General features: G+C 41.8%; 1 protein-coding gene and 1 pseudogene across 4 annotated transcripts in view; one reads left to right on the top strand and one right to left on the bottom strand.

Annotated features, from left to right (window-relative positions):
* The window catches only part of LOC101136692 (E3 SUMO-protein ligase RanBP2), a 57,126-nt gene extending 37,352 nt beyond the window's left edge, over positions 1-19,774 (bottom strand). For 2 of the 4 annotated variants that reach the window (XM_055378353.2, XM_055378354.2), the window contains exons 1-8: positions 19,566-19,744; positions 17,315-17,382; positions 15,627-15,738; positions 15,038-15,190; positions 10,752-10,982; positions 10,266-10,411; positions 5,823-6,015; positions 216-303 (exon numbers count right to left, since the gene is read on the bottom strand). In XM_055378353.2, coding sequence (XP_055234328.1) covers positions 216-303; positions 5,823-6,015; positions 10,266-10,411; positions 10,752-10,982; positions 15,038-15,190; positions 15,627-15,738; positions 17,315-17,382; positions 19,566-19,637 — 1,063 coding nt within the window. In that variant the 5' untranslated portion in view covers positions 19,638-19,744. Of the gene's footprint in view, positions 1-215; positions 304-5,822; positions 6,016-10,265; positions 10,412-10,751; positions 10,983-15,037; positions 15,191-15,626; positions 15,739-17,314; positions 17,383-19,565 lie in introns of all 4 variants that reach the window. The other 2 variants (XM_031007937.3, XM_031007938.3) reach the window with 2 other exon arrangements.
* Positions 19,775-25,959: 6,185 nt separating this feature from the next.
* LOC101135601 (large ribosomal subunit protein uL16-like) lies at positions 25,960-26,618 on the top strand (annotated as a pseudogene).
* Positions 26,619-27,606: the final 988 nt, after the last annotated feature.

The following is a 27,606-nucleotide window of genomic DNA, read 5'->3' as shown; positions in this document are numbered from 1 at the left end:
CCTAGGAACAAACAATATCAAATATTCATTTTTTTTAAAGAATGTGCTATTTTTCGCATCTCTTCCATACCTAACCTATTGCTCTTAACTGATACGGCAAAAAGAAATAATTTTGACAAATTATCTCCTGGACAGATGAAGATTTTATCATAAGATATGCCTTAACAGAAATTCCTTTTTCTTTTTAAATTAAATTAGTTTAATATTACTATTACCTGATTGGCTCAGTCGGTCACAGGCCATCATTTCCAGCAGATTTTGTCCAGCTTCACCTTTTATTAATTTAATCTTTGGTCTTGGAACCTAATAATTTTAGAATCAAAAATCTTAATTTGATGATACCCATACTTCCAATAGTAACATAGTCTTATCTATTACACTGTACTTTTTTTGATAATGAATAAACAGTTAACCATTAATTAAACTGAATTGGAAAAGACTGCAAAAACTGGGAACCAAGGAATTTATATAACCTATGAAAGATAGGCCAGGTACAGGCGTGGTGGCTCACACCTGTAATCCCAACACTCTGGGAGGCCAAGGTGGGCTGATCACTTGAGGTCAGGAGTTCGAGACCAGCCTGGCCAACATGGTGAAACCCAGTCTCTACTAAAAATAATAAAAAAAAAACAAAGAGCCAGGCGTGGTGGCACACACCTATTAATTCCAGCTACATGGTAGGCTGAGGCACAAGGATAGTTTGAACCTGGGAGGCAGAGGTTGTAGTGTGCTGAGACTGTGCCATTGCACTCCAGCCTGGGTGAAAGAGCGAGGCTCCATCGCAAAAAAAAAAAAAAAAAAGAGGGGCCAGACATGGTGGCTCACACCTGTAATCCCAGCACTTTGGAAGGCCAAGGTGGGGGGATCGCTTGAGCCCAGAGTTCAAGACCAGCCTGAACAACACGGTGAGACCCTATCTCTAAAAAAAGTTTTTTTTAATTAGCCAGGCATGGTGGCCCACACCTGTGGTCCCAGCTACTCAGGAGGCTGAGGCAGGAGGATCACTTAAATCCAGGAGGTCAAGGCTGCAGTGAGCCATGATCATGCCACTGTGCTCCAGCTTGGGCGACAGAGTGAGACCCTATCTCCAAAAAAAAGAAAAAAAAAAAAAAGCATACACAGAGCAACTCTGAGAAATTAGTTTCTACTAAAAGTACATTCATGTTACATTCAGAGAAATGGAAAATTTAATTACATTACTTTTCAACCCTGCATAAATAGGACAACAGCAGATGTTGTCCTATTTGAGTAGATATGACACCCTACTTTAAAAAGTACAGGTGAAATGACACTTGGAAATGCCACATTGTAGATAACACATTTTCAGAGTATGGATAATATGGGATAGCACTGGAATAAATGGGACAACCAGGAAATTAAAGAGATCCTCATGCAATAACCTATGGAAAAAAAAAGCATCATGAATAGAATGGCAAAGGGAAGACATGACAGCTGCCTTCAAATATTAAAATTATTTTATAAAAGAAATCATCAAAAGAAGAAACAAGACCAACAGGTAGAAGGCTTGAAGAATATTTTTATTCTATATAAGGAAGTACCAAGAGCCAAACCACCTAAAGATGCACTGGGCTATCTTGAAAAGTAATGAATGTCCATCACTGAAAACGTCCAGTCGTAGGCAATGCCCGCTTACTAGAAACATGCCAAAAGTAACTATATGGGTGACTAGAGCATCGGCTTTTAATTCTATCACCACTTTCTTAATTGGTGGTGGAAATGTAATTTGATACAACCTCTTTAGGGTTAGATATTTGGCAACAGCTCTAAAAATTATAAATGCACAGATATACTTTGATACTGCAATTCTTTCAGGAATTCATGGCACAAGTTAATCATTGCTAAATTACTTGAAGTAGCATAAAAAAAAGTAAAAGCAAGCTAATGTCCTGGTTTTAGGACCCTGGTTTTAAAAACTCCAAAACTACAGTACATCCATACAATGGAATAATATGCAAGCATCCAAACTAATGAGAATGCCCTTTATATATGCTGACATGGAAACATCCCCAAGATACAGTTAATGGAAATAAAGTAAATGCAATGTTCAAATGTTTTCCTCCTTCTTTTAAAGACAGGGGATATATGTGTGTTTACTTGGAGATGCATAAAACATTTCCTGAAGAACACACAAGAAAGCAATAACATTAGTTTCTTTGGGGGTAGAGAAAGTAAATAACTAGGGAACAGAAAGGAGTCTTCATAGCATATTCTTAAGAGCCGCCAGAATTTTAAACCATGTATATATAATTCTTTCCAAACATGCTCATTTTTCAAAATATATGATTTATGAACCTAAAAGCTTCTGATTTTGAATTTTAGAAATATTCATATTGCCTATCCTTTTACTCACAAGTTTTCTAAACATCATGTCAAAGTTTGTCATCTATATGTTGAAAAGAGCACACAAAATAAGAAACAAAATGTTGACATCATTCTTTTTGTTTTGAAACTGACCTCAATTCATAAACCCGGCCTCTTTTACAAAATTATTCAACAGCTGAATCTGTGACCAGTTAATTAGTTGTGAATCCACTCAATCAAATCATCTCAATTCACTATTTCCTTTTTTTTTTTTGAGATGGAGTCTCGCTCTGTCGCCAGGCTGCAGTGCTGCAGTGGCACGATTTCGGCTCACTGCAACCTCCGCCTCCTGGTTTCAAGCAATTCTCCTGTCTCGGCCTCTCAAGTAGCTGGGACTACAGGCACCCGCCACCATGCGTGGCTAATTTTTGCATTTTTAGTAGAGATGGGGTTTGACCATGTTGGTCAGGATGGTCTCAAACTCCTGACCTCAAGTGATCCGCCCGCCTCAGCCTCCCAAAGTGCTAAGATTATAGGCGTGAGCCACCGTGCCTGGCTATTTCCTCATCTCAACTAAAAGGTTTCAAGATACTTTGTTAACTACCTAGCTGCAATGCAGATGCACTTACTAGAACCACAGTATTCCTCTGATTAAGAGTCTGAAAATCTTGCCATAAAAGTTAGCCAATTCTTAAATACCCAAATGCCAGCACATAACCTACATTTTATGCTTATAATCATTTGATCATTAAGCTTTAAAATAAACTGATAAAATAAAATACAAACATCTAAGATGTTTCTATTATATATTCATTCTACAGAAATATGTGGTAGTTAATAAAGACTGAAGTAGGTATCTCTGTGCTGAAGTGGAACAATGAAGAAACATTTAGAAAAGCAAGGCATCTGGCAATAGGTAAAGCACACCCACATTGAGGCACAATATTTTTTAAAAGCAGAGAAAGAATGTATTGCACATTTGCATATGCAAAAAATATTTCTGAACACACAAGAAACTCCTAACAGTAGTTGTCATCTAGGAAAGGAGACCTGAGTGAATGGATTAAGAGGGAAACTAACTTTTTATTATTAAAAGTTCACAGTCAGGTGTGGTGGCTCATACCTGTAATCCCAGCACTTTGGGAGGGCAAGGCAGAAGGATCACTTGAAGCCAGGAGTTCAAGACTAACCAGCCTGGGAAACACAGCAAGATCTTGTCTTTACAAAAAATTTAACAATGTAGCCAGGCATGGTGGCAGGCACCTGTAGTCCCAGCTACTGAGCTGAGGCTGAAGCAGGAGAGGATCACTTGAGCCCAGGAGTTCGAGGATGCAGTGAGCTATGATCATGCCACTGCACTCCAGCCAGAGCAACAAGAGTGAGACTCTGCCTCCCAAAACTACATATCAAAAAATTTTAGGCTGTGCATAGTAGCTCACACCTACAGTCCCAGCACTCTGGGAAGCTCGAGCCCAGTTCAACGTTACAGTGAGCTATGATTACGCAACTGCACTCCAGCCTGGGTGACACAGCAAGACGCTAATAGACACACAGACAGATAAATTTTAAAGTTTCCATTAAAAATAAGAACTATTGGCAGGGCGCGGTGGCTCACGCCTATAATGCCAGCACTTTGGGAGGCCAAGGTGGGCGGATCATGAGGTCAGGAGATCGAGACCATCCTGGCTAACATGGTGAAACCCCATCTCTACTGAAAATACAAAAAAATTAGCTGGGCGTGGTGGTGTGTGCCTGTAATCCCAGATACGTGATAGGCTGAAGCAGGAGAATCACTTGAACCCAGGAGGCACAGGTTGCAGTGAGCTGAGATTGCGCCACTGCACTCCAGCCTGGTGACAGAGCGAGACTCCGTCTCAAATAAAAATAAAAAGATTTATATTAGGCAGGGCATGCTGGCTCACTGCCTGTAATCCCAGCACTTGGAGAGGCTGAGGCGTGCAGATCACCTGAGGTCAGGAGTTCAAGATCAGCCTGATCAACATGGAGAAACCCCGTCTCTACTAAAAATACAAAATTAGACGGGCGTGGTGGCGCGTGCCTGTAATCCCAGCTACTCGGGAGGCTGAAGCAGGACAATCGCTTGAATCCGGGAGGCAGAGGTTGCAGTGAGCCAGATCGCGCCACTGCACTCCAGCCTGGGCAAACCCCCGTCTCAAAAAGAAAAAAAGATTTATATTAGAAGGAGGCAGGCGCCTTCTCTAAAAGTAATGAATCCTTTTTTTCCCTCCCCAAGCAAAAAATCCTTCTCTAAAATTAACAATCATTTTTCTAAGCCTGGTTTAATGCTTTTTTGGAAGACTACTTATTTCTTTTCCTTTCAAAAGTTATGCAAGCTCATTAAAAAAAAAAAAAAAAAGGCCGGGTGTGGTGGCTCACGCCTGTAATCCCAGCACTTTGGGAGGCCAAGGCAGGTGGATGACTAGGTCAGGAGATTGAGACCATCCTGGCTAATACAGTGAAACCCCGTCTCTTATACTAACAGTACAAAAAAAAATTAGCTGGGCATGCTGGCAGGTGCCTGTAGTCCCAGCTACTCGGGAGGCTGAGGCAGGAAAATGGCGTGAACTCAGGAGGTGGAGCTTGCAGGGAGCCGAGATCGTGCCACTGCACTCCAGCCTGGGCGACAGAGCGAGACTCCGTCTCAAAAAAAAAAAAAAAAAAAAAAAAAAAGGCCAGGCGCAGTGGCTTGCGCCTGTAATCCCAGCACTTTGGGAGACCAAGGCAGGTAGATCACGAGGTCAAGAGATTGCGACCATCCTGGCCAACATGGTGAAACCCCATCTCTATTAAAAATACAAAAAATTAGCTGGGCTTGGTAGAACGGGCCTGTAGTCCCAGCTACCCGGGAGGCTGAGGCAGGAGAATCACTTGAACCCAGGAGGTAGAGGCTGCAGTGAGCCGAGATCACGCCACTGCACTCCAGCCTGGTGACAGAGAGACTTGGTCTCAAAAAAAATAAAAAAATAAAAAATAAGAAAAGGTTTTATGTTTTCAAAGATTAATAGATATACTGTTACATATACACAGTACAGTGATGTTATATACATGTGTTTCAATTAACATGTTAAATTGCAATCATATTCTTCTATCATAGGCTATAAAGCCATTGCCCTACATCTACTTATTAGGATTTTGTCCAAGTAACACATCTTTTTGAATCAAGCTTTACCCATAATAAGAGATTACATCTCTATCATGTTCCCAAAAATGGCAGAGTAAAAAGATCAAACTTTTCAAATTTGTCTACAAACAAATCATGGCAATGCAGGCTTTCAACAAGAGTGCATTCAACATCCCTGTTTCACCAGCCTCACCAGTATTGTGTATGCTAGTTATTTTCCACTGTATCAAATTGCCTATTTCAACTTTAATTCCACAGGTTTGTTCACATATTGTCATTACATACCAGAGCACACCTTCATTTAAAACACATCAAGACTCCATGAAATGTAAATTGCTCCTACAAGTGGAAGACTTACCTGAAATGCTATGAGATAGCACAATGCAGCCAGCTCAGAAAGAGCTCGCCATTGAACATTACTACCATGCTGACCCATCTTCAAGAGCAGAGAACCAGCATGCATGTAGAAATGTCCTTTCATTTCTAAGAAAGTAGCTGACAGTTCATCATTTCCACCCAAAGATTTCGCAGACTGAAGAGCACTATCAAAACTGTAATATGAAAATATCAAACAGATGATACAAACTTACCGCACTGTGAATAATCATGGTTCATTTAATTCAAAACAAAATAAAAATTTTATTTCAAGCTTCATCTTCCACATTCAACTTCTAATAATTCTTATTCCCCATGTTATAAATTATGAATCATCTAATGCTTATTTTTATCCTGCATACTTCCTATACTTCATGCTTAACCTCTCAAATGATGTCTTATTCCCAGTTATTTCCAGCCCTCCAATCACAGGATAAATATAAGATTAGTGATTATAGGTGCACATTTCAAAATAAACCAGGATAAAGTTGGGAGACTATTTTGTAGTTTCTTCCTGATCATATAATTTCATTATTTAATTAACAGTTGTAATTTCTCAAATTAGACATACCATTTCCAAATTGTAAGTAAATAACTGACAGGTATTTGTGTATCAATACAGTAATTGCTCTTTTTGCTATATAGATCATTACAGCGTTTAAAATAGTCTGCTTTTTTTTTTTTTTTGAGACGGAGTCTCTCACTATTGCCTGGGCTGGAGTGCAATGGCACGATCTAAGCTCACTGCAATCTCCACCTCCCAGGTTCAAGTGATTCTCCTGACTCAGCCTTCTGAGTAGCTGGGATTACAGGCACCTGCCACCATGCCCCGCTAAACTTTTCTTATATTTCTAGTAGAGACAGGGTTTCACTACGTTGGCCAGGCTGGTCTTGAACTCCTGACCTCACGATCCACCCACCTCAGCTTACCAATGTGCTGGGATTACAGGCATGAGCCACTACGCCTGGCCTATTATTTGTAATCTATATTCTAAATTAGTTCTTCTAAATCCTAATGTTTCTCCAAATCCTCACTTTGGAAGAAAAGTAAAAGCAAAAAGCAAACACTTAAACGTGAAGCATGATTTTAAAGTGGCTTACAATAAAGCAACCAGAGCAAGTGAGGTCTAAAGATCTCTGAGGGTGCTCAAAAACCCCTTCAGGGGATCCATGAAGTTAAAATTACTTTTACGATAATACCAAAAAAAAATTTATATTTTACATACTCATTTTCTCATGTATGTAGAGCTGAGTTTTTTTTGTTTTTGTTTTTGGAGACAGAATCTCACTCTGTCACAAGGCTGGAGTGCAGTGGCACAATCTTGGCTTACTGCAACCTCTGACTCCCAGGTTCAAGTGACTCTTCTGCCTCAGCCTCCCGAGCAGCTGGGACTATAGGTGCGTGCCAACATGCCCGGCTAATTTTTTGTATTTTTAGTAGAGACAAGGTTTCACCGTTGTTAGCTGGGATGGTCTTGATCTCCTGACTTCGTGATCCACCCGCCTCAGCCTCCCAAAGTGCTGGTATTACAGGCCTGAGCCACCGCGCCCTGCTGAGCTGAGTTTTCTAGAAGCTTCATGACATGTAATAGTTTTACAGACTGAAAGAGGAAGTAAATGAGAATCTAGCTATGTTCTATTAAGCGAGACATTAAAAAGATTCACAAAAATGCAAAAGCAATGACACTTTTCTGACTACTTTTTTGCTGTTGGAAAATAATTATTTTTCATAAAAAATGCTATTATTGGCCCTGTGCAGTGGCTCACACATGTAATTCCAGCACTTTGGGAGGCCGAGGCGGGTGGATCACCTGAGGTCAGGAGTTCAAGACCAGCCTTGCCAACATGGTGAAACCCCTTCTCTACTAAAAATACAAAAAATTAGCCAGGCGTGGTGGTAGGCACCTGTAATTCCAGGTACTTGGGAGGCTGAGGCAGGAGAATTGCTTGAACCTGGGAAGCAGAGGTTGCAGTGATCCAAGATCACACTGTTGCACTCTAGCCTGGGCAACAAGAGCAAAACTCCGTCTCAAAAAAAAAAAAAAAAGCTATTATTATTAACACACAATAGGGCTTCTTACATTTTTAATGGATTACATTTTTTGTTTTAATTTCTAATGTAATAAACACTGATAGAAATAACCCACATACAGCCGGGTGCAGTGGCTCAAACCTGCAATCCCAGCACTTCGGAAGGCCAATGCAAGCGGATCACAAGGTACTGGAAGGTCAAGAGATTGAGACCTTCCAGTACTTTGGGAGGCCAAGGTAGACGGATCAAGAGGACAAGAGATCAGGACCAGCCGGGCGCGGTGGCTCACGCCTGTAATCCCAGCACTTTGGGAGGCCGAGGCGGGCGGATCACAAGGTCAGGAGATCAAGACCATCCTGGCTAACACGGTGAAACCCCATCTCTACTAAAAATACAAAAAATTAGCTGGGTGTGGTGGCGGGCACCTGTAGGCCCAGCTACTTGGGAGGCTGAGGCAGGAGAATGGCGTGAACCCTGGAAACAGAGCTTGCAGTGAGCTGAGATGGCACCACTGCACTCCAGCCTGGGCGACAGAGCGAGACTCCGTCTCAAAAAAAAAAGATCGAGACCATCCTGGCCAACATGATGAAACCCTGTTTCTATTAAAAATACAAAAATTAGCTAGGTGTGGGCTGGGCGCGGTGGCTCACGCCTGTAATCCCAACACTTTGGGAGGCCGAGGAGGGCAGATCACGAGGTCAGGAGATCGAGACCACCCTGGCTAACACAGTGAAACCCCGTCTCTACTAAAAATACAAAAAAATTAGCCGAGCGTGGTGGTGGGCGCCTGTAGTCCCAGCTACTCAGGAGGCTGAGGCAGAAGAATGGCATGAACCTGGGAGGCAGAGCTTGCAGTGAGCCGAGATTGCCCCACAGTACTCCAGCCTGGGTGACAGAGCGAGACTCTGTCTCAAAAAAAAAACAAAAAAAATTAGCCAGGTGTGGTGGCGGGCACCTGTAGTCCCACCTATTCAGGAGGCAGAGACAAGAGAATCACTTGAACCCAGGAGGCAGAGGTTGCAGTGAGCCGAGACTGCACCACTGCATGCCAGCCTGGCGAGAGCAAGACTCAGTCTCAAAACAAAAAAAAAAAAAAAAAAGAGCTTGAGACCATCCTGAACCCCGTCTCTACTAAAAACACAAAAATTAGCTGGGTGTGGTGGTGTGCGCCTGTAGTCCCAGCTACTCGGGAGGCTGAGGCAGGATAATCACCTGAACCAGGGAGGCGGAGGTTACAGTGAGCCAAGGTCGTGCCACTGCACTCCAGCCTGGTGACAGAGCAAGACTCCATCTCAAAAAAAAAAAAAAAGAAAGAAAGAAAGAAAAAAAGGAACCCACATACAAAGATCTTCGATGTCCTTAACAAAAATGTAAAAGCAACTTGTGACCAAAAATTTGAGTATACAAAGAATACAAAATAAAACATCCTACATGTTTTCTAAAATAATGTTAAAGTTATGTTAGTTCTTTTAGATACTACTCTTACCCTACCAATTTAGGACACTATGTACTTTTTCAAGAAAATTACCTATTCCCTGCACTCAGTGAAATGAACTTCTTTCCTTATACCAGATGGGGAAATAAATTAACTTCCACATGGATAGCCTAAACTAGCAATCAGTAAACTTTTTCTACAAAAAGGAGGAGAATACTAATCTGGCCTTACAGGCATACAATCTCTGCTGCAACCACTCAACTCCAACCTTGTAGTAAGTAAGCAGCCACAGACAATACATAAACAGAGGCATGCTGTATTCCAATAAATATTAACAAAATTAGGCAGGGGCCATATTTGGCCGACAAGTTCTAATCAACCACTGCTCTAAACTAACATCTTTATACAAATCCAAGTGATGTTTTTGTTCAATGGAATTTATTTTCAAAATGGAGACACTGGTTTTCAAAATCAAAATTTAGGAAAAAAGGTAAATCACATAATTGAGTTATTTTGTTTCTTAGCTAAAACAGTATTTTCTGAAATACGAGTGATGCTAAGTGCTTATGCTAGTACATGTGAACCTAGCCATCTGATGACAGATGAAACTTTAATTTTCACTCAAGATTATACTATTACAAAAAATAAAATATGAAATAGCAGTTAGAACATTCATTTTAAGCTTGACTATGACAAAACTGAGTATTTAACCATAAGGCTAATTTTAATCAAGCTTGAACTATAAGAGTTCTCTAAAAAGGAAAGTCATATAAAACCAATCAGAACTTCCCCGTAAAAGAAGAAAAATAAGACTGCCTCCTAGTGGTTCACTGTATTAACTATAACTCCTAGGTACATTATACAAATAATGATTCAGTGAAGAAGTTTAGAGCAATGAACTTACTGCAAAAAGAAAAACTGCAATTTATACTAAAGCATTCTTCTCAAAGTCAACGTACCTTTCCAGTAATTCTCTACTTTCCTGCACATCTCTAGTGGAAAGCGTAAGAAGCATAACATTAGCATAGGCCAGCAGTAAGTCTGTATTGGTTGCTCGCCAGTCACTTTTATCAGACTCCAAACACTGTAAAGACTCCAGATATTCCTATTTTGTGGAATGAATAGTAAGTTACAAAACTTAATCAAATGTTAAGAAATTAACCATTTTAAGCCTACAAATTCCTTTTCTCACTCCAACCACGTTTGTGAAACTATATTGATTTTTATATCAACCTTATGAAACACCAAAATTATATACATTTATCATAGTTATCTCCCCAATCTTCCCATTATAAATTTAACTGATCCTGGTAAAAATTTCATTTTATAACTGTTCTACATAAATAAAAGAAATTTAAGTCCTGCGGGGCACTGCTGCTTTAGTACAAAAAGATGTATGCTAATTGCCTACATAGAAATGTAAAGACCCAATAGCTTTTATCTACCTTAAGGGTCTGTACAACACACGAATTCCACTCTAAACTTGAACGCAAAGCTATGTTCCTCTCTGCCTCACGGCAGTGGGCCACAGCATCCTTCAATCTTTTATTTGAGCGATACAACTCCACTAGCCGGATGTTCACATGGACGTCATCAGGTCTTACATAAAGTTCTGACTGAATCAAGTCAAAAAGTTTATTCCATCCATCTTCACCTTCACAATCTAGAAGCTGTTCCTATTTAGAGGGGAAAAAGAAAAATTATTAGAGTAACACTTGTGCAATTTTAAACAAGTCATGCTCCCAAAGAGCACCATTCCACTATGTCTAGTTTTATGATGATGCCACCAAAAACACCATCCTATATACCTTATTCATCCCTTCTGAGAGTTGCTTACAACCCAGAAACTAAGCCTCAAGAACTGTATGTGAAGAAAAGCATCTGTGATTACTGCAGTAGCTCATACTCTCTTCAGAGACTACCAGGACTATTGCCACACATCCCTGTCCATCTGAGTCACCACCAGAAGCCCAGACCTCCCCAGTCAATCCTCAGCAACAAGGTCCTTATGCTCAAACTGCTCTGTATCTCCTTAAATCTGACTCAATCCCGCATCCCCTCTCCTCCCACTGTTCTATTACCTTCATCATCATCTCAAAGCACTGTCATCACCTCCTGACCTTAAATGAAGACAGTATCATCTCAGGATAACCCCCACTACCATGATGGCTTTTTCTCTCTGAACTTACATACAAGGAGAGGAGGTAGGGTTTGTGGCCACTCACTTCTCATTTGCGATGCTCTTCCATCAGCCTCTCAAGAAGCTAGGACCATAGGCATGCACCACCATGCCCGGCTAATTTTTTTTTAACGTTCTGTAGAGATGGGGTCTTGCCGTGTTGCCCAGGCTGACTACTCAGTTCCTTAATCACCTCATCTCCAGTGATGTTATCCTCTACTCCAACCTCAACCATCCACTTGCCACTGACACAGGTCTTCAAAATCTGCATTTTGGTTATACCACCGAAACCACCATACCATCCTTCTTATTCTTCCACCTCACTGAGGGCCTACATAACCTTACTTTCAGAAATATACTTCTCCACCACATGACAAGTTCCCTTCAAGACAATAACATCATGAAGTTTTAAACACCTGTAAACACATATAAATACACACACTTTCTTCTGTCAGGCAAAAAATGCTATAATCCCTTATATCCATAATTACTGTTTGCTTACAGATCCCTTCAACTGATTCCCTCTTTTCCTCAGAAGAATCCTCCCAACTGGTTTCTGTGTGCTTAGATTTGGGAAATCATAACCCCAAGCTAACTGATTTCATTTGCATTATCTCAACCATCAAGCTGGTGCTGCCTAAAACAAAATACCATTTTAGTACTAACAGACTCACTTTCTCCACTCCCTGACACTTCACACCTCCTCCTATTTCCCCAACTTCCCCATACCTTCCTTTGACCCTCACTTTCAACTTATAACCTAGATTCATCCTTCACTGAGAAACCTGATGCTATCACATATAAATTCCATTTTACCTTACCTACTTAAACTCGTCTTTCCCCAACTCTCAAGACCAAGCCGCCCATTAGTACTCTGTATTTCATTCCCCTCTCTCCTTTATCAATTTCTCCTCTTCTGGATGAGATGGATGATACCCTGGCCTCTCCCTATTGCAAAAGCCCTAGTCTTTGACTCTATGTTAAAAATTTTTTTAAAAACCACTATGAGTGCTTTTAAAAAGTTCTATCTCATACTTGAGAGAAAAAGCCTTCTCAACAGTAATACTCTCATTCATTAAACAAATGTCAGAAACTGTTTACCTTAGCAAGCCTTAAATTTTAGGAGAAATGGAATTACTTTGCATGACAGTTATGAATCTCATGGATTTCAATTCCAAAAAAAAAAAAATCTGATACAGGAAAGGTGTAACAGTGCCTTCAAGTTATTAAAGAAAATCTTTAAAGAATGCTTCAAAGTATCTAACTTGTTACACTGCAAGAAAAGAATCTCCTACCATTACATATGTTCTTCAACACTACTGACACCAGATTAACTGGATTGCCACGCCCAATATGGGAATTATGTTTGAGGCATAACACCTAAGAGAGTAAAGAAATCTGCACAATTAGACCTCACGTTTTAGACTAATATTTAAAATCCAGCTGCTTATTACTGGGGAGAAAAACTTATCAGTAATATTTATCTTTGGAAGCATCTTCAATGCTTTTTCAGCTTCAAAAATCTGGACATGATTGTTCATAGCAGTTGAACAATAGCCAAAACCTAGAAATAACCAAAATGCCCCTCAAAAGTGAATGGTTAAGGCTGGGCACAGTGGCTCACACCTGTAATCCCAGCATTTTGGGAGGCCAAAGTGGGTGGATCACCTGAGAACCCGGGAGGCAGAAGTTGCAGTGAGCCGAGATAGCACCACTGCACTCCAGCATGGGCGACAGAGCAAGACTCTGTCCCAAAAAAAAAAAAAAAAAAAAAGTGAATGGTTAAATTGTGGACCATGAAATACTACTCAGAAGTAAAGGAACCAACTATGGATATACAAAACTTAATATGGATCACAAATGGTATTATGCTGACTGAACAAGCCAACCTCAAAACGTCATGTGCTTGGCTGGGTGCAGTGGCTCACTCCTGTAATCCTAGCACTTTGGGAGGCTGGGGCAGGCAGATCACATGAGGTCAGGAGTTCGAGACCAGCCAGGCCAACATGGTGAAACCCCATTTCTACTAAAAATACAAAAATAAGCGGGACATGGTAACATGTGCCTGTAGTCCCAGCTACCCGGAAGGCTGAGGCAGGAGAATCACTTGAACCTGGGAGGCAGAGGTGGCAGTGAGCCAAGATTGCGCCAGTGAACTCTAACCTGGGCAATAGAGCGAGACTCCGTCTCAAAAAAAATGAAAAAAGAAAAAAAGTCACATACTTCATGATGACATTTACATAACATTTTGAAATCACCAAAGTATAAAGATGGAGAACAGATTAATGGTTGCCAGAGGTCAGGCACAGTGAAGAGAAGTAAATAGCATGACTACAAAAGGGGCAGCATGAGGAAGACCTCTGTGGTAATAGAGTAGTTCTGTATCTTGACTGCAGTGGTGGTATGAATCTACACATGTTAAAATGAAAGAAAACTATACATACACATTGTACCAATGTCAAAATTCCTGATTTTGATATTGTGCTTTGGTCGGGTTAAACAGGTTGAGTATCCCTTATGCAAAATGCTTGAGACCAGAAGTATTTCAGATTTTGAATTTTTTCAGACTTTGGAATATTTGCAGGATACTTAGCAGGTAGAGCATCCCAAATCTGAAAATCTGAAATCCAAAATTTTCCAATGAGCATTTCTTTGAGCATCATGTCAGTGCTCAAAAAATTTCAGATTTTGGAGCATTTAGGATTTCGGATTTTAAATGGTCAACCTGTATAAGCATTGGGGAAAAATGAAGTAGCATATAGGATCTTTCTGTACAATCTTTGCAACTTCCTGTGCAAAAAAATCTATAATTATTTCAAAATTAAAATTTTTTAAATTTCTATCAGAAACATATATAATGGGGATAGAAGGAGGCTAAAGGCAAATATACATTTATAATTTAATATTGTACATACACAATAAAGTATACATTAATATATAAAACATTACAATATAAATTTTAAATGTTTGCCAAACATATTTGTGTAGATTTTCTCCAGAACAGTTACTTAGTAAACTATATTTTACTCTATAAAGAATATCAGGACCAGTCAACACACTAGCAAGAACTTCCTACCATTTTTAGTAATTACGTCTTATATACTACAGAAACCACCTTTTGTCTTTTGATTGAAAACCTTACTATCTCAAAATGCAATCCCTTCTACTTTCAGACAATAGTTATTAGAAAACACTTCTTTAAAATATCCCTAAATTGTCATCCTGTAGGTAATTTTCACTTAATGAAGCAAAAATTGTATACCAGACGGAAGTTATTGTAAATCTTAGTTCTACTTATTTACAGCTACTAAACTGTAAAATCCCTAAAATATTAATTATTCCAGAAAGGTAAATGAGATCACTTATAAAGTATAACAATGCCTAATAAGACAGTAGATGCTCAGAAAGGTTTTAACAGACTTTTTAAAAGAAAATTTTTAAAGGAAACACAAACACCTGGGCTTAAGGTTTGCTATTGAAAAGTAATTTAAACTCCAAATATTAGAAATGGTTATGTCTTAAGTTTTCTCCCTTTATGTTTTGTTTGTTTACCTTTAGTTTATAAATTGCAGGACTTCCTGGGAAAAGTTTAGCTGCTCTTTCAACCCAGTATTTTGCTCTTCCATCAGTAACATCATTTTTACAAAGCAATTCTGCAATCTTCAACACAAGATCTTTTTGTGTTGGGTTTAATTCTACTGAACGCTAATATCAGAAAAGAAATTAAAGATTAGTAAATAAATTGTATGTATGTATGTAGGAGTATATATACTTATATATAAAGGTTAAAAAATTATCACTCCAACCCTTAAAAAATTCTACTTCTAGAGAAAACATGTTACTTCAAAGGTGTTAAAATAAAAGTGTCTTGGAATTCTCTGGAAATGAATCAAATAAAAATTATATTTGTGTCATTTGAATGCAAAAAACACAAAAGAACACCATTTCTGACCGTGTTAGACTTACAATTTATAGGTGTTAAACAATTCTAAATCTGTTCTAAGCTGTGTCACGTAATTGTACTATGATACCAATGTCTGTTTTATGATATTCATAAAATATATTTGACTTACTTATATAAATTTCTCTGGGCATCATGTGTTTGGCTATGCAAAGGCTATATTTGAATCCTGTAACTTACCCTGTAACATTCAACAGCTTTGTCTGTGTTTTCTTCCAATTCATAAAGAAGACCCAGAAATCTGTGAGCTTTGGGATCCCTCTCTTGCACATTAATGTAAGTACATATGTATCTGTTTTTTAAAAGTAATACAAAAGTAAATTAAACTTAGAACTGTACTTTTAAATGCTAACCGAAGAATACATCTTAAACCAAAGCAACTACTAAACTCGTCTATATTGTTACTCAAAACTACCACTATTTACGCAGATAACTCAGAAGTACTCATAGAAATAGATAATACTTAAAAACACGTACATAGAGTTGACCACATACTCATTTTACCATTAAATGTCACATTTACCAAATTTTTCTCTAGTGTTATCCACACATAAGAAATGAACATATAAATTGCTTTTTTTCCTGATCACATTTTAATAAAGCACTAACAGTTTTGCAAATAAATTAGAAGTGATTATAGTAAACATTTTTAAAGTTATCATAATGCAAAATACTAAACAGCAACAATTTCCCAAACACCAAAGGGAAATATATTTACCCTTTAAGCAAGAAAGTAATTTCTAACAGTACTATATCCAGCTAAAATCGAACAGAAGAAAAATTACTAATTACAGTACCAAATACAGGAAATTTCCATTTCTCAAATCAAGTAACAACTAAAATAAGTAAATATCCTCTAGGTTCCTTGACAGTATTACGATCAGAGAAATTAGGCCAGACCCAAACTAAGGGATTAAAGTCTCTCAGTAAAAAGGTACAAGAGTTAACAGTCACAGTGCTGCTAGTTACATAATTTATGTACCACCATTTTCCTTTCTTACCAGCATGTCCATCTTCCCTTGGATGCCCTTAAAAGCCTGCCTCCCAGCTGGGAGCAGTAACACACACCTGTAGTCCCAACACTATGGGAGGCCGAGGCAGGCAGACTGCTGTGCTCAGAAGTTCAAGACTAGCCTGGGCAACATAGTGACACCTGTCTCTACCAAAAAATGCAAACCTTAGCCAGGGGTGGTGGTGCTCATCTGTATCCCCAGCTACTTGGGGCGCTGAGGTGGGAAGATCGCTTGAGCCCAGAAGGCAGAGGTTACAGTGAGCAAAGATGGAGCCAGCTGCTGCACTCCAGCCTGAGCAAGAGAGACAGATACTGCCTAAAAAAAAAAAAAAAAAGCCTGCCTCCCTCTTAATTTCTTGCTTTAATCCACTCCAAGTCAGGAAATCAGAATCACCAAGCTTCTTATCCCTAGGATAGAGCCTTAGAGCATCACATATTGTGTCAATTAAAGATCTTTTATGCAAGCTATTCTCCTGCCTTACAATTACGGTTTAATTTTTTATTCATTGCTATTTTCCATCTGATTAAGGTATCAGATATCTAACCAAAAACAAATTAAGATATAGGCATGGTCCTCTTCTACTCCAACAGAAGACAATTTTTAGAAAAAGTATTTGAAGCCAAACAATTTCTTGCCCTTGGTATAAAGCAGCAGCATGCAGAAAACACTAATTACAGTTTCAATCTCAATGGAATCTAGGCTGGTCCTTAGCATCAGTCTGAGTGATAAATCCCTTATTCCAGAATACACTTAGGAAGAACTACTAAGAACATATTTTTACCAATTTCAAAGAAGAAAATGAGAAAAGGCATTGATTTAAAAAAAAAACAAATACATGTTACAGTCTGTACTTACTTTTTAGCAAGATCATATTCTTTAGCTTCATAATACAGCTTTGCAAAATAGAATCCTTTTATTGACTTCTAAAAAAAATTGAAAGTTGTTTTACTTTTCATACAGAAATATTTTCCAACATTTTTTCAAAAGTAGTAAAAATCTGTCCTAAGTTTTCAAATACGCCATTTTCATTCACTTAAAAGTTTTTTTAAAGGCTGACAAATGCATAATTCCATGTTTTATAATTTCCTATCACAAAACAAAAAATAGAGCTGGGTGCAGCGGCTCATGCCTGTAATCCCAGCACTTTGGGAGGCCGAAGTGGGCGGATCACCTGAGGTCAGGAGTTTGAGACCAGCCTGGCTAACATGGTGAAACCCCGTCTTGACAAAAATACAAAAATTAGCCAGGCATGATGGCGGGTGCCTGTAATCCCAGCTACTCGGGAGGCTAAGGCACGAGAATCAGTTGAACCCAGGAGGTGGAGGTTGCAGTGAGCCAGAGGTTGCAGTGAGCTGAGATCGTGCCATTGCACTCCAGCCTGGGCGACAGAGCGAGACTCCATCTCCCAAACATCATCATCATCATCATCATCACCATCATCATCATCATAAATAAGTTGGGTGCAGTTGGTCACACCTTTAATTCTATCTAATTCTAGCACTTTCAGAGACCAAGGTGGGAGGCTAGCTTTGAGGCCAAGAGTTTGAAACCAGCCTGTGCAACACAACAAGATCCTGTCTCCAGGGGAAAAAAAATAGCCAGGCATAGTGGAGCATGTGCACAGCATAGGCGTCAGCACTGTGCATGCACTAACCTATGCTTAGTTACGATAAGAGACACAATTATGCTACTATTATAATCATGGTCATCCGTGAGTTTCCGGGTTTTTTTTGTTTTTGTTTTTGTTTTTTTGGAGTCTCCCTCTGTCGCCCAGGCTGGAGTGCAGTAGCGCGATCTCGGCTCACTGGAACCTCCGCCTCCCGGGTTCAAGCGACTCTCCTGCCTCAGCCTCCCGGGTAGCTGGGACTACAGGCATGCGCCACCACGCCCGGCTAACTTTTTTTGTATTTTTAGTAGAGACGAGGTTTCAACATGTTAGCCAGGCTGGTCTCGAACTCCTGACCTCAGGCAATAGGCCCTCCTCGGCCTCCCAAAGTGGTGGGATTACAGGCGTAAGCCACTGCGCCCCGCCAATATCCTTTTAGCATCAACAATAAAAAGTGACTTGTAGCTAACATTTAGTCCTATGTGTCAAGCAATATCCTAAATGTTTAAAATGGATCATCCTATCAAATTCTATTAATGTTACAACTCCATCTATGGATGAAAAGTGTAACTGGCCCCAAATACCCAGCTTATAAACGACAGTGCTGTGATTATTCAAGCCAAAGCAAACTGACTCAAGATTCTGTGCACATCCACCTTTAATAGCTTCTTCCGTCACTCTTTAGATCCAATTACCAAAGTCTTATTGAATCCAAAATAGATCACATTATTTACCTGTAAAGAGGAAAAATACCCTAAAAACTTTGTGGAAAAGGTTAAAAATTGTAAGCCATGCTAACGATTTGTAAGAACTTTAGAATTTCTTTTTTTTTTTAAGCAAAGGCAGCTACCAAAGTGTTCCGGGCGGGGAGGGGGGCGAGGGAGGTGAGTATGAGGAGTGGAGCGGAGCTGGACCCTTACAAAGAGACAGCGACAAACACCTCATACTCAAAACAAGGGGACTTTCCGTGTCATTTGCGCCGTCGGGCCATTGCAAATGTCCGCGCTGAGATGCCTACGTTGTCACTCGACACAGCCACCAAAACTCACCCGGAGCTGCGTCAGTCCCCACTGGGTCCCTCCAAGCCAAGGAGGTACGACCTCCGCCGCAGCATATAAAGTAAATGTCCAGGAGATGGCAAGAAACCCGCCGATACAGCACCCGGGTGCCCAAGCCCCCGAGAACTAGGCCGCGCGGGTACTACGCGGCGCGCAATAGGCCAGAAAGCCCGGGCCAGGGCGGGCCCACGAGCGAGCACCGTCGGGAACAAGCCGGGAGAAAGAGGAAGCGCCGGCGCCAACGGTCTCCCGCCCACCGCTGTCCCCCCAGGACTCTTCCTGCGCTTGCAAGCGCCACGCCGCCCACAGGACTGCGCCAGCCGGCCGGCGCCTCAACAGAGCGCGCCAGGGAGCAGCGCCCGTCGGAAGCCATGACGCTGGAGCCGCGCGAGGCCGCCGCCCGGCCAGGTCGAGGCCGCTGGTCTCTTCGAGACCCACTCACCTGTCGAGGCGACGGGGTGGATCCCTGCACCGATGCGATGTACCGCTCCACGTCGGCCTTGCTGCGCCTCATCGCGCCGCCAACCTGGCTCCCGAGGCGCGTGAGACCAGCGCTCAGCCCCCCAGCAGTCTCCACTTCCAAGAGGAAAGCGCCTGCAAACCAGTGACGCAGCGGCGTAGCCGGCGGAGAACCGCTGTGACGAACTTGCGTACTGCGTCAGCACTGTGCGCCACGTTGGCGACGTCGGCGCTCGAGCTGCACTCGGCCAGGCTCTTGGCAGCGCCCTGTGGTCTGAGGGTGTCTTGGCAAGCCGGGATCAGATTTCGGCCGCCAGTGTCCACAGCCTAGGGCGTAGATTTCCAGCAGCTAACAATTTCCGTGATGGGCTCTTAAGCGTTTTGGTCACTTGTTCTAAATTATAAGTGCTCAATGCATTGGAAGAAAAAAGCACTCAGGCCAATTTGGTGAACGTGTAAACTGGAACAAAGTTTCTGGAGATGACTGGTTAAATACGTTGCATCGGACATGTGTGAATACTAAAGCATACATTTTTAATTCATATCTTATTAAATGAGGGCCGGGCGTGGTGGCTCACGCCTGTAATCCCAGCACTTTGAGAGGCCACGGCGGGCGGATCATGAGGTCAGGAAATCGAGACCATCCTGGCTAGCACAGTGAAACCCCGTCCCTACTAAAAATACAAAAAATTAGCCGGCCGTGGTGGCGGACGCCTGTAGTCCCAGCTACTCGGGAGGCTAAGGCAGGAGAATCGCTTGAACCCGGGAGGCGGAGGTTGCAGTGAGCCGAGATTGCGCCGCCTGGGCGACAGAGGGAGACTCCGTCTGAATTAAAAAAAAAAAAAAAAAAAGGGAGATTTAGAACTGCATAATGAAAAAGGCCACAAATATTAAGTTTTGGACAATTACAATTTTTTAAACAGTCATCTCGGCGGGGGATTGGTTCCAGAACCACCGTCTTATGCCAAAATCCACGCATTCCGCCGGGCGCTGTGGTTCACGCCTGTAATCCCAGCACTTTGGGAGGCCGAGGCGGGCGGATCACCTGAGGTCAGGAGTTCGAGACCAGCCTGGCCAACATGGCGAAAGCCCATCTCTACTAAAAATACAAAAAATTACCTGGGCGTGGAGGTAGGCCCCTGTAATCCCAGCTACTTGGGAGGCTGAGGCACGAGAATCGCTTGAAACTGAGAGGCGAGGGTTACAGTGAGCTGAGATCGCGCCACTGCACTCCAGCCTGGGCGAGAGTAAGACTTCCAAAAAAAAAAAAAAAAGAAGAAGAAGAAGAAGTCCGCGCATTCTCAAATCCCGCTGTCAGTCCTGCGGATGGAACACTTAGAGGAAAAGTCAGACCTCTCTATATGCAGGCCCCTCCAATACTGTATTTTCTGTCGGCTTATAAGTGGACCGAGGCAGTTCAAACCCATGTTATTCAAGGGTCAACTGTATATATAGGAATAGCCATTCGCCTGGCACAGTGGCTCAAGCTGGTAGCCCCAGCACTTTGGGAGGTCGAGGCGGGAGGATCCCTCGAGTCCAGGAGTTCCAGGTTACAATGAACTGTGATAGCGCCACTGCATTCCATCCTGGGCACCAGAGTGAGACCCTTGTCTCAAAAAAAAAGGAAAAGGAATAGCCCCCCCCAAATCTATATATATTTCACTAGCAGAATAACAGACCATACCAAAATTTAACAGTAATAATGTCAAGATTTTGAGCCGTCTGTATTTTCCAAATCTTCAAAAATGTCTATTTTGGGAATTTGGATATTTAAATCTTACTTTTAAAACAAAATTTAACAAAACATTTTTAATAGTGAGAACCTTTTAGATTTTAAAAGCTCACATTTGTGTAAACATTACAGTCTTAATTATGTGGACAAATATGAAATGCGTTGACATTTTTAACTGGAAATTTGGGCTATTTTGGTTGTGGATAATTTTTTATCCTTTTTGTTTCTCCATATTTTCTAAATTTTGATATAATGAACAAGTGTTGCCTTTCTAAAAAAGGAAAAACAGCATTTTGTTTTGTTTTATTTCAACCATATTGGATGTGAATAAAAGAAAAGAAAAAGATGATTCTGAGCTTACCAGTGTGTGTGACCCACATTAACAGAAATGACATGTAAAGAAAATCTAGTTTGGAGTGGAAAATCCTATTTTAGGTAGTTGATTTCTTTCACTTGAGGTACCATTTATCTATCCATGTGGGGATAGCCTAGTAGGAAGATGAAATGGTAGGACAAAGGTCTTGATGGAAGTCAGTAGTTGTGGCACAGTTCTGAGGCCCAGCTACTCCAAAGGCAGAGGGGGAAACATCCCTTTAGCCCAGGATTGGAGACTGTAATGAGTTATGTTCATGCCTTTGCACTCCAGCCTCTGGAAGAGAATGAGATTCCTATCTCTAAAACGAAAAGAGGGCCAGGCACGATGGCTCACGCCTGTAATCCCAGCACACTGGAAGGCCCAGATGGGCGGATTGCTTGAGGCCAGGAGTTCAAGGCCAGCCTGGCCAACGTGGTGAAACCCTATCTCTACTAAAAATGCAAAAATTAACTGGGTATGGTGGTGCACGCCTGTAATCCCAGCTTCTTTGGATGGCTGAGGCACCAGAATTGCTTGAACCTGGGAGGTGGAGGTTGCAGTGAGCTGAGATCGTGCCAGTGCACTCCAGCCTGGGCGACAGAGCAGACTCTGTCTCAAAAAATAATAATAATAATATTTAATTAATTTAAAAATAAAAACCAAAAGAGAAGATCTGATGGACTTAGAAGTCATATATCTCAGGTGATAGGTGAAACCACAAGTTTGCCTTGAAAAGTGTGTTGATAACAATAGCCATAGCTAACAAGTACTTGCTGTGTTCCAAAGCTCTTTCTGTTAGCACTTCATTTGTATTAACTAATATCATTCTTCCACCAACTTTATAAGGGTACTGTTATTATCCTCAGTTTTTACAGATAAGGAAAGCAAAAGACAGCCAGGTACCATGGCTCATGCCTGTAATCCAAAACTTTGAGAGGCTGAGGTGGGAGGATCACTTGAGCCCAGTAGTTCAAGACCAGCCTGGGCAACATAGCAACACCCTGTGCTTACAAAAAAAAAGAAATTAAAAACTAGCCAGGCTTGGTGGTGCATGCCAGTAGTCCCAGCTATTTGGGAGACTGAAGCAGAAGGATCTCTTGAGGCTAGGTGTTGGAGGCTGCAGTGAGCTATGTTCACTCCACTGCACTCCAGCTTAGGTGACAGAGAAAGACCCTGTCTCAAAAAAAAAAAAAAAAAAAGGAAACCAAGAGAATGAGCACTGAAGCAACTTGCCCAAACATACTCACCTAGTAAAAATGGTATCATTAATCCATTTACGTTGAATATATTGAAAAGGAGTGCCCAAAGAGAGAACCTTCTTTTTCTTTCTTTCTTTTTGAGACGGAGTTTCACTCTGTGGTCCCGGTTGGACTGCAGTGCTGCAATCTTGGCTCACTGCAACCTCTGCCTCCCAGGTTCAAGCAATTCTTGTGCCTCAGCCTCCTGAGTAGCTGGGATTACAGGTACATGCCATCACACCCGGGTTATTGTTGTATTTTTAGTAGAGACGGGGTTTCACCATGTTGGACAGGCTGGTCTTGAACTCCTGGCCTCCAGTGATCCATCTGCCTCGGCCTCCCAAAGTGCTCGGATACAGGTGCCCGGCATCCACCGCACAAAGCATCCAAAGACAGAATCTTCTTGAGGAACTCAAAAGACTTTTCTCTTTTGGATAAGCAGTTCATATTTCTGCATTTATTAGGGATTTTCACATTTTACTTCATTTTACCGTACATTTTTTTTTGTTCAGTGGTATAACATTTTCACCAAGTCACTGAAAATTCCATTTGCATTAGTGTCCAATGCATATATTCCTACCATGTTGCAAATACAGTTCATTTGTCCAGCTTTATTGAGGTATAATTCACAAATAAAAATTGTATACATTTACTAGGTACAACATGATGTTTTGCTATCCAAGCATACCTCATTTTATCGCACTACATTTTATTGTACTTCACAGATACTATGTTTTTTACAAATTGAAAGTTTATGCCCACCCTGTGTCAAACAAATCTTTCTGCATCATTTTTCTTTTTTGAGACAGAGTCTCACACTGCCACCCAGGCTGGAGTACAGTGGCACGATCTCAGCTCCCTGCAACCTCCTGTGGCAGGCCAGGTCTCACTAATGCGGACTTCCATAACAACTGTTTCAGTAATGACTGAATGAAGTTAAATACTAAAAGCCAGTGCCCTTATACAAAGGCTGGGATGTAACAAAAGGCCATCAAAACTTTTGCCTAGGCCTGTCCTGGGCCTTAAAGCATGACAAAATAATGAATGAATTTTTTTTTTTTTTTTTTTTGAGATGGAGTCTTCCTCTGTCACCCAGGCTAGAGTGCAGCAGCAGGATCTTGGCTTGCTGCAACCTCTGCCTCCCAGGTTCAAGTGATTCTCCTGCCTCAGCCTCCTGAGTAGCTGGGATTACAGGCATGCATGACCACGCCCGGCTAATTTTTGTATTTTTAGTAGAGACGGGCTTTCACCATGTTGGCCAGGCTGGTCTCGATCTCTTGACCTCGTGATCCACCCACCTTAGCTTCCCAAAGTGTTTGGATTACAGGCATGAGCCACCGCACCCAGCCCATAACGAAGGATGTCTCAACAGGACCCATTTAGGATTAAACCAGTTTTATTGCGGGTCTGAAGAAACTCCCCAGGTCTCCACAGACAAGTTTATTGGGGGTCTGAAAGAACTCCCCAAACCTCCGTGACTTAGCGGGAGGCAAGATAAGGGTAATCACCCTGGCACCGAGGGGGAGCTTGCATTGAGCTGAGATTGCGCCACTGCACTCCAGCCTGGGGGACAGAGTGAGACTCCGTCTCAAAAAAAAAAAAAAAAAATCACCCCAACATCTAGACCAATTAGATTAAGTAAATTTACTGAGGCTCCAGAGGGAGGTCTTCAGGACTCAGACCTTAGTTATATATTAAAAGAAGTTAATCACTTACGTCTTTAGATGAATGCACACTTACACGTAGACATATAACTTAGAAGGTAGACAAGCTCTGGAAAACTTTGTAATTTTGAGTTGGTCTGGCGATAATTTCCAGGCCTTCTTGCTGTAACTGGTTGCAGAAATAAAAACTCTCTTCCTCCCGAGTTCATCTGCATCTTGTTATTGGGCCATGAGAAATAGCAGCCCGACCCTCAGTTTGGTTGGGGAACACTCCGTCTCCCAGGTTCAAATGATTCTCCTGCCTTAGCCTCCCTAGTAGCTGGGATTACAGGTGTGTGCCACCACGCCCAGCTAAATTTTTTTGTATTTTTAGTAGAAATGGGGTTTCACCATGTTGGCCAGGCTGGTCTCGAACTCCTGACCTCAAATGATCTGCCCGCCTCAGCCTCCCAAAGTGCTGGGATAACAAGCATGAGCCATCGCGCCAGCCTCAGCACCATTTTTCCAATAGCATGTACTCACTTCATGTCTCTGTATCACATTTTGGTAATTCTCACAATATTTCAAATTTTTTCATTATTATAATATCTGTTATATTGATCTGTGATCAGTGATCTTTGATGTTACTTATTGTAATTGTTTTGGGGTACCGCAAGCCATGCTCATACAAGACAGCAAACTTAATTGATGAATGTGTCTGTTCTATCTGACTGCTTCACTGACCCACCATTCCCAGTCTCTCTCCCTCTTCTCGGAGTTCCCTGTTCACCTAGAGACAACAATACTGAAATTAGGCACCTTAATAACCCTACAAGGGCTTCTAAGTGTTCACATGAAAGGAAGAGTTGCATGTCTCTCACTTTAAATCAAAGCTAGAAATGATTAAGCGTAGTGAGGAAGGCATATCAAAAACCAAGATAAGCCAAAAGCTAGGCCATTTGTCCAGAAAAATGATTCCTTTCAAATTCTGCTGCTCATTGACAACGCACCTAGTCGCTCAAGAGCTCTGATGGAGATGTACAAGTAGATTAATGTTTTCCTACCAGCTAACACAATGTCCATTCTGCAGCCCATGGATCATGGAGCAATCTTGACTTTTAAGTTTTTTGTTTTTTTTTTGAGATGGAGTTTCGCTCTTGTCGACCAGCTGGAGTGCAGTGGCGCAATTTTGGCTCACTGCAACCTCCACCTCCCAGGTTCAAGCGATTCTCCTGCCTCAGCCTCCCGAGTAGCTGGGATTATAGGCGCTTGCCACCACGCCCAGCTAAGTTTTGTATTTTTTTTTAGTAGAGATGGGGTTTCACCGTGTTGGGCAGGCTGGTCTCAAACTCCTGACCTCCAGTTTAAGTTTTAAGAAATGCATTGCTCTTTCTCTTAAGCGCGCCACTGAAGATCCTGGTATCGCCATGGGCCGCCGCCCCGTCCGTTGTTACCGGTATTGTAAGAACAAGCCGTACCCAAAGCCTCAGTTCTGCTGAGGTGTCCCTGATACCATCATTCTCATCTTTGACCTGGGGCAGAAGAAGGCAAAAGTGGATGAGTTTCCACTCTGTGGCCACATGGTGACAGGTGAATATGGACGGCTCTCCTCTGAAGCCCTGGAGACTGCTTGAATTTGTGCCAATAAGTACATGGTAAAAAGTTGTGGCAAAGACGGCTTTCATATCCGAGTGCAGCTCCACCCCTTCCATGTCATCTTCATCAACAAGATGTTGTCCTGTGCTGGGGCTGACAGGCTGCGCGTATGCGAAGTGCCTTTGGAAGCCCCTGGGCACTGTGGCCAGGGTTCACATTGGCCAAGTTATCATGTCCATCCGCACCAAGCTGCAGAACAAGGAGCATGCGATTGAAGCCCTGCATAGGGCCAAGTTCCAGTTCCCTGGCGGACAGAAGATCCACATCTCAAAGAAGTGGGGTCATCATCAAGTTCAATGCGGATGAATTTGAAGACATGGTGGCTGAGAAGCAGCTCATCCCAGATGGCTGTGGGGTCAAGTACATCCCTAGTCGTGGTCCTCCGGGCAAGTGGCAGGCCCTGCACTCATGAGGGCTTCCACTGTGGTGCCCCCTCTTAATACTCACCAATAAATCCTCCTTCCTGTCCACCTTAAAATTTTTTTAAAAAATGCATTTAGTAATGTTACAGCTGCCATAGATAGGGATTCCTCTGATGGATCTGATCAAAGTAAATCTGGAAAAGATTCACCATTCTAGGCGGCATTTAAAACATTCATGAATAGGCCGGGCCCGGTGGCTCATGCCTGTAATCCCAGCATTTTGGGAGGCTGAGGCAGGCGGATCACCTGAGGTCAGGAGTTCAAGACCAGTCTGACCAACATGGTGAAACCCTGTCTCTACTGAAAATACAAAAATTAGTCGGGCATGGTGGCATTCACCTGTAATAGCTACTCAGGAGGGTGAGGCAGGAAAATCGCATGAACCCGGGAGGAAGAGGTTGCAGTGAGCTTAGATCACGCCACTGCACTGCAGCTTGGGTGACAGCAGGCACGCACCACCATGCCCAGCTAATTTTTGTATTTTTAGTAGAGACGGAGTTTCACCATGGTGGCCAGGCTGGTCTCAAACTCCTGACCTCAGGTGATCCACCCACCTCAGCCTCCCAAAGTGCTGGGATTACAGGCATGAGCTACTGCACCTGCCCTATGTTTTGGTTATTAATCCCTTGTCAGATAGATAGTTTGCAGATAATTACTCCCCTTCTGTGGGCTGTCCCTTCACTTTGTTGATTTTTTTCCCTTGGGGTGCAGGGGCTTTTTAACTTAATGTGATCCCATTTGTCCATTTTTGCTTTGCTGGCAAATGAGGTATTACTCAGGAAATCTTTGCCCAGACCAATGTCCTGAAGAGTTCTCCCAATATTTTCTTGTAGTAATTTCATAGTTTGAGGTCTTAATTTTAAGTGTTTAATCCATTTTGATTTGATTTTTGTATATGGTTAGAGAGAAGTCTAGTTTCTTTCTTTTGCGTATGGATATTCAGCTTTCCCAGCACCATTTATTGAAGAGACCGTCCTT

The sequence above is a fragment of the Gorilla gorilla genome, chromosome 12 (assembly GCF_029281585.2).
Source record: "Gorilla gorilla gorilla isolate KB3781 chromosome 12, NHGRI_mGorGor1-v2.1_pri, whole genome shotgun sequence".
Taxonomy (NCBI): domain Eukaryota; kingdom Metazoa; phylum Chordata; class Mammalia; order Primates; family Hominidae; genus Gorilla; species Gorilla gorilla.
The sequence above is the reverse complement of the archived record's forward strand: the minus strand, read 5'-3'. Positions and strand labels throughout refer to the sequence as shown.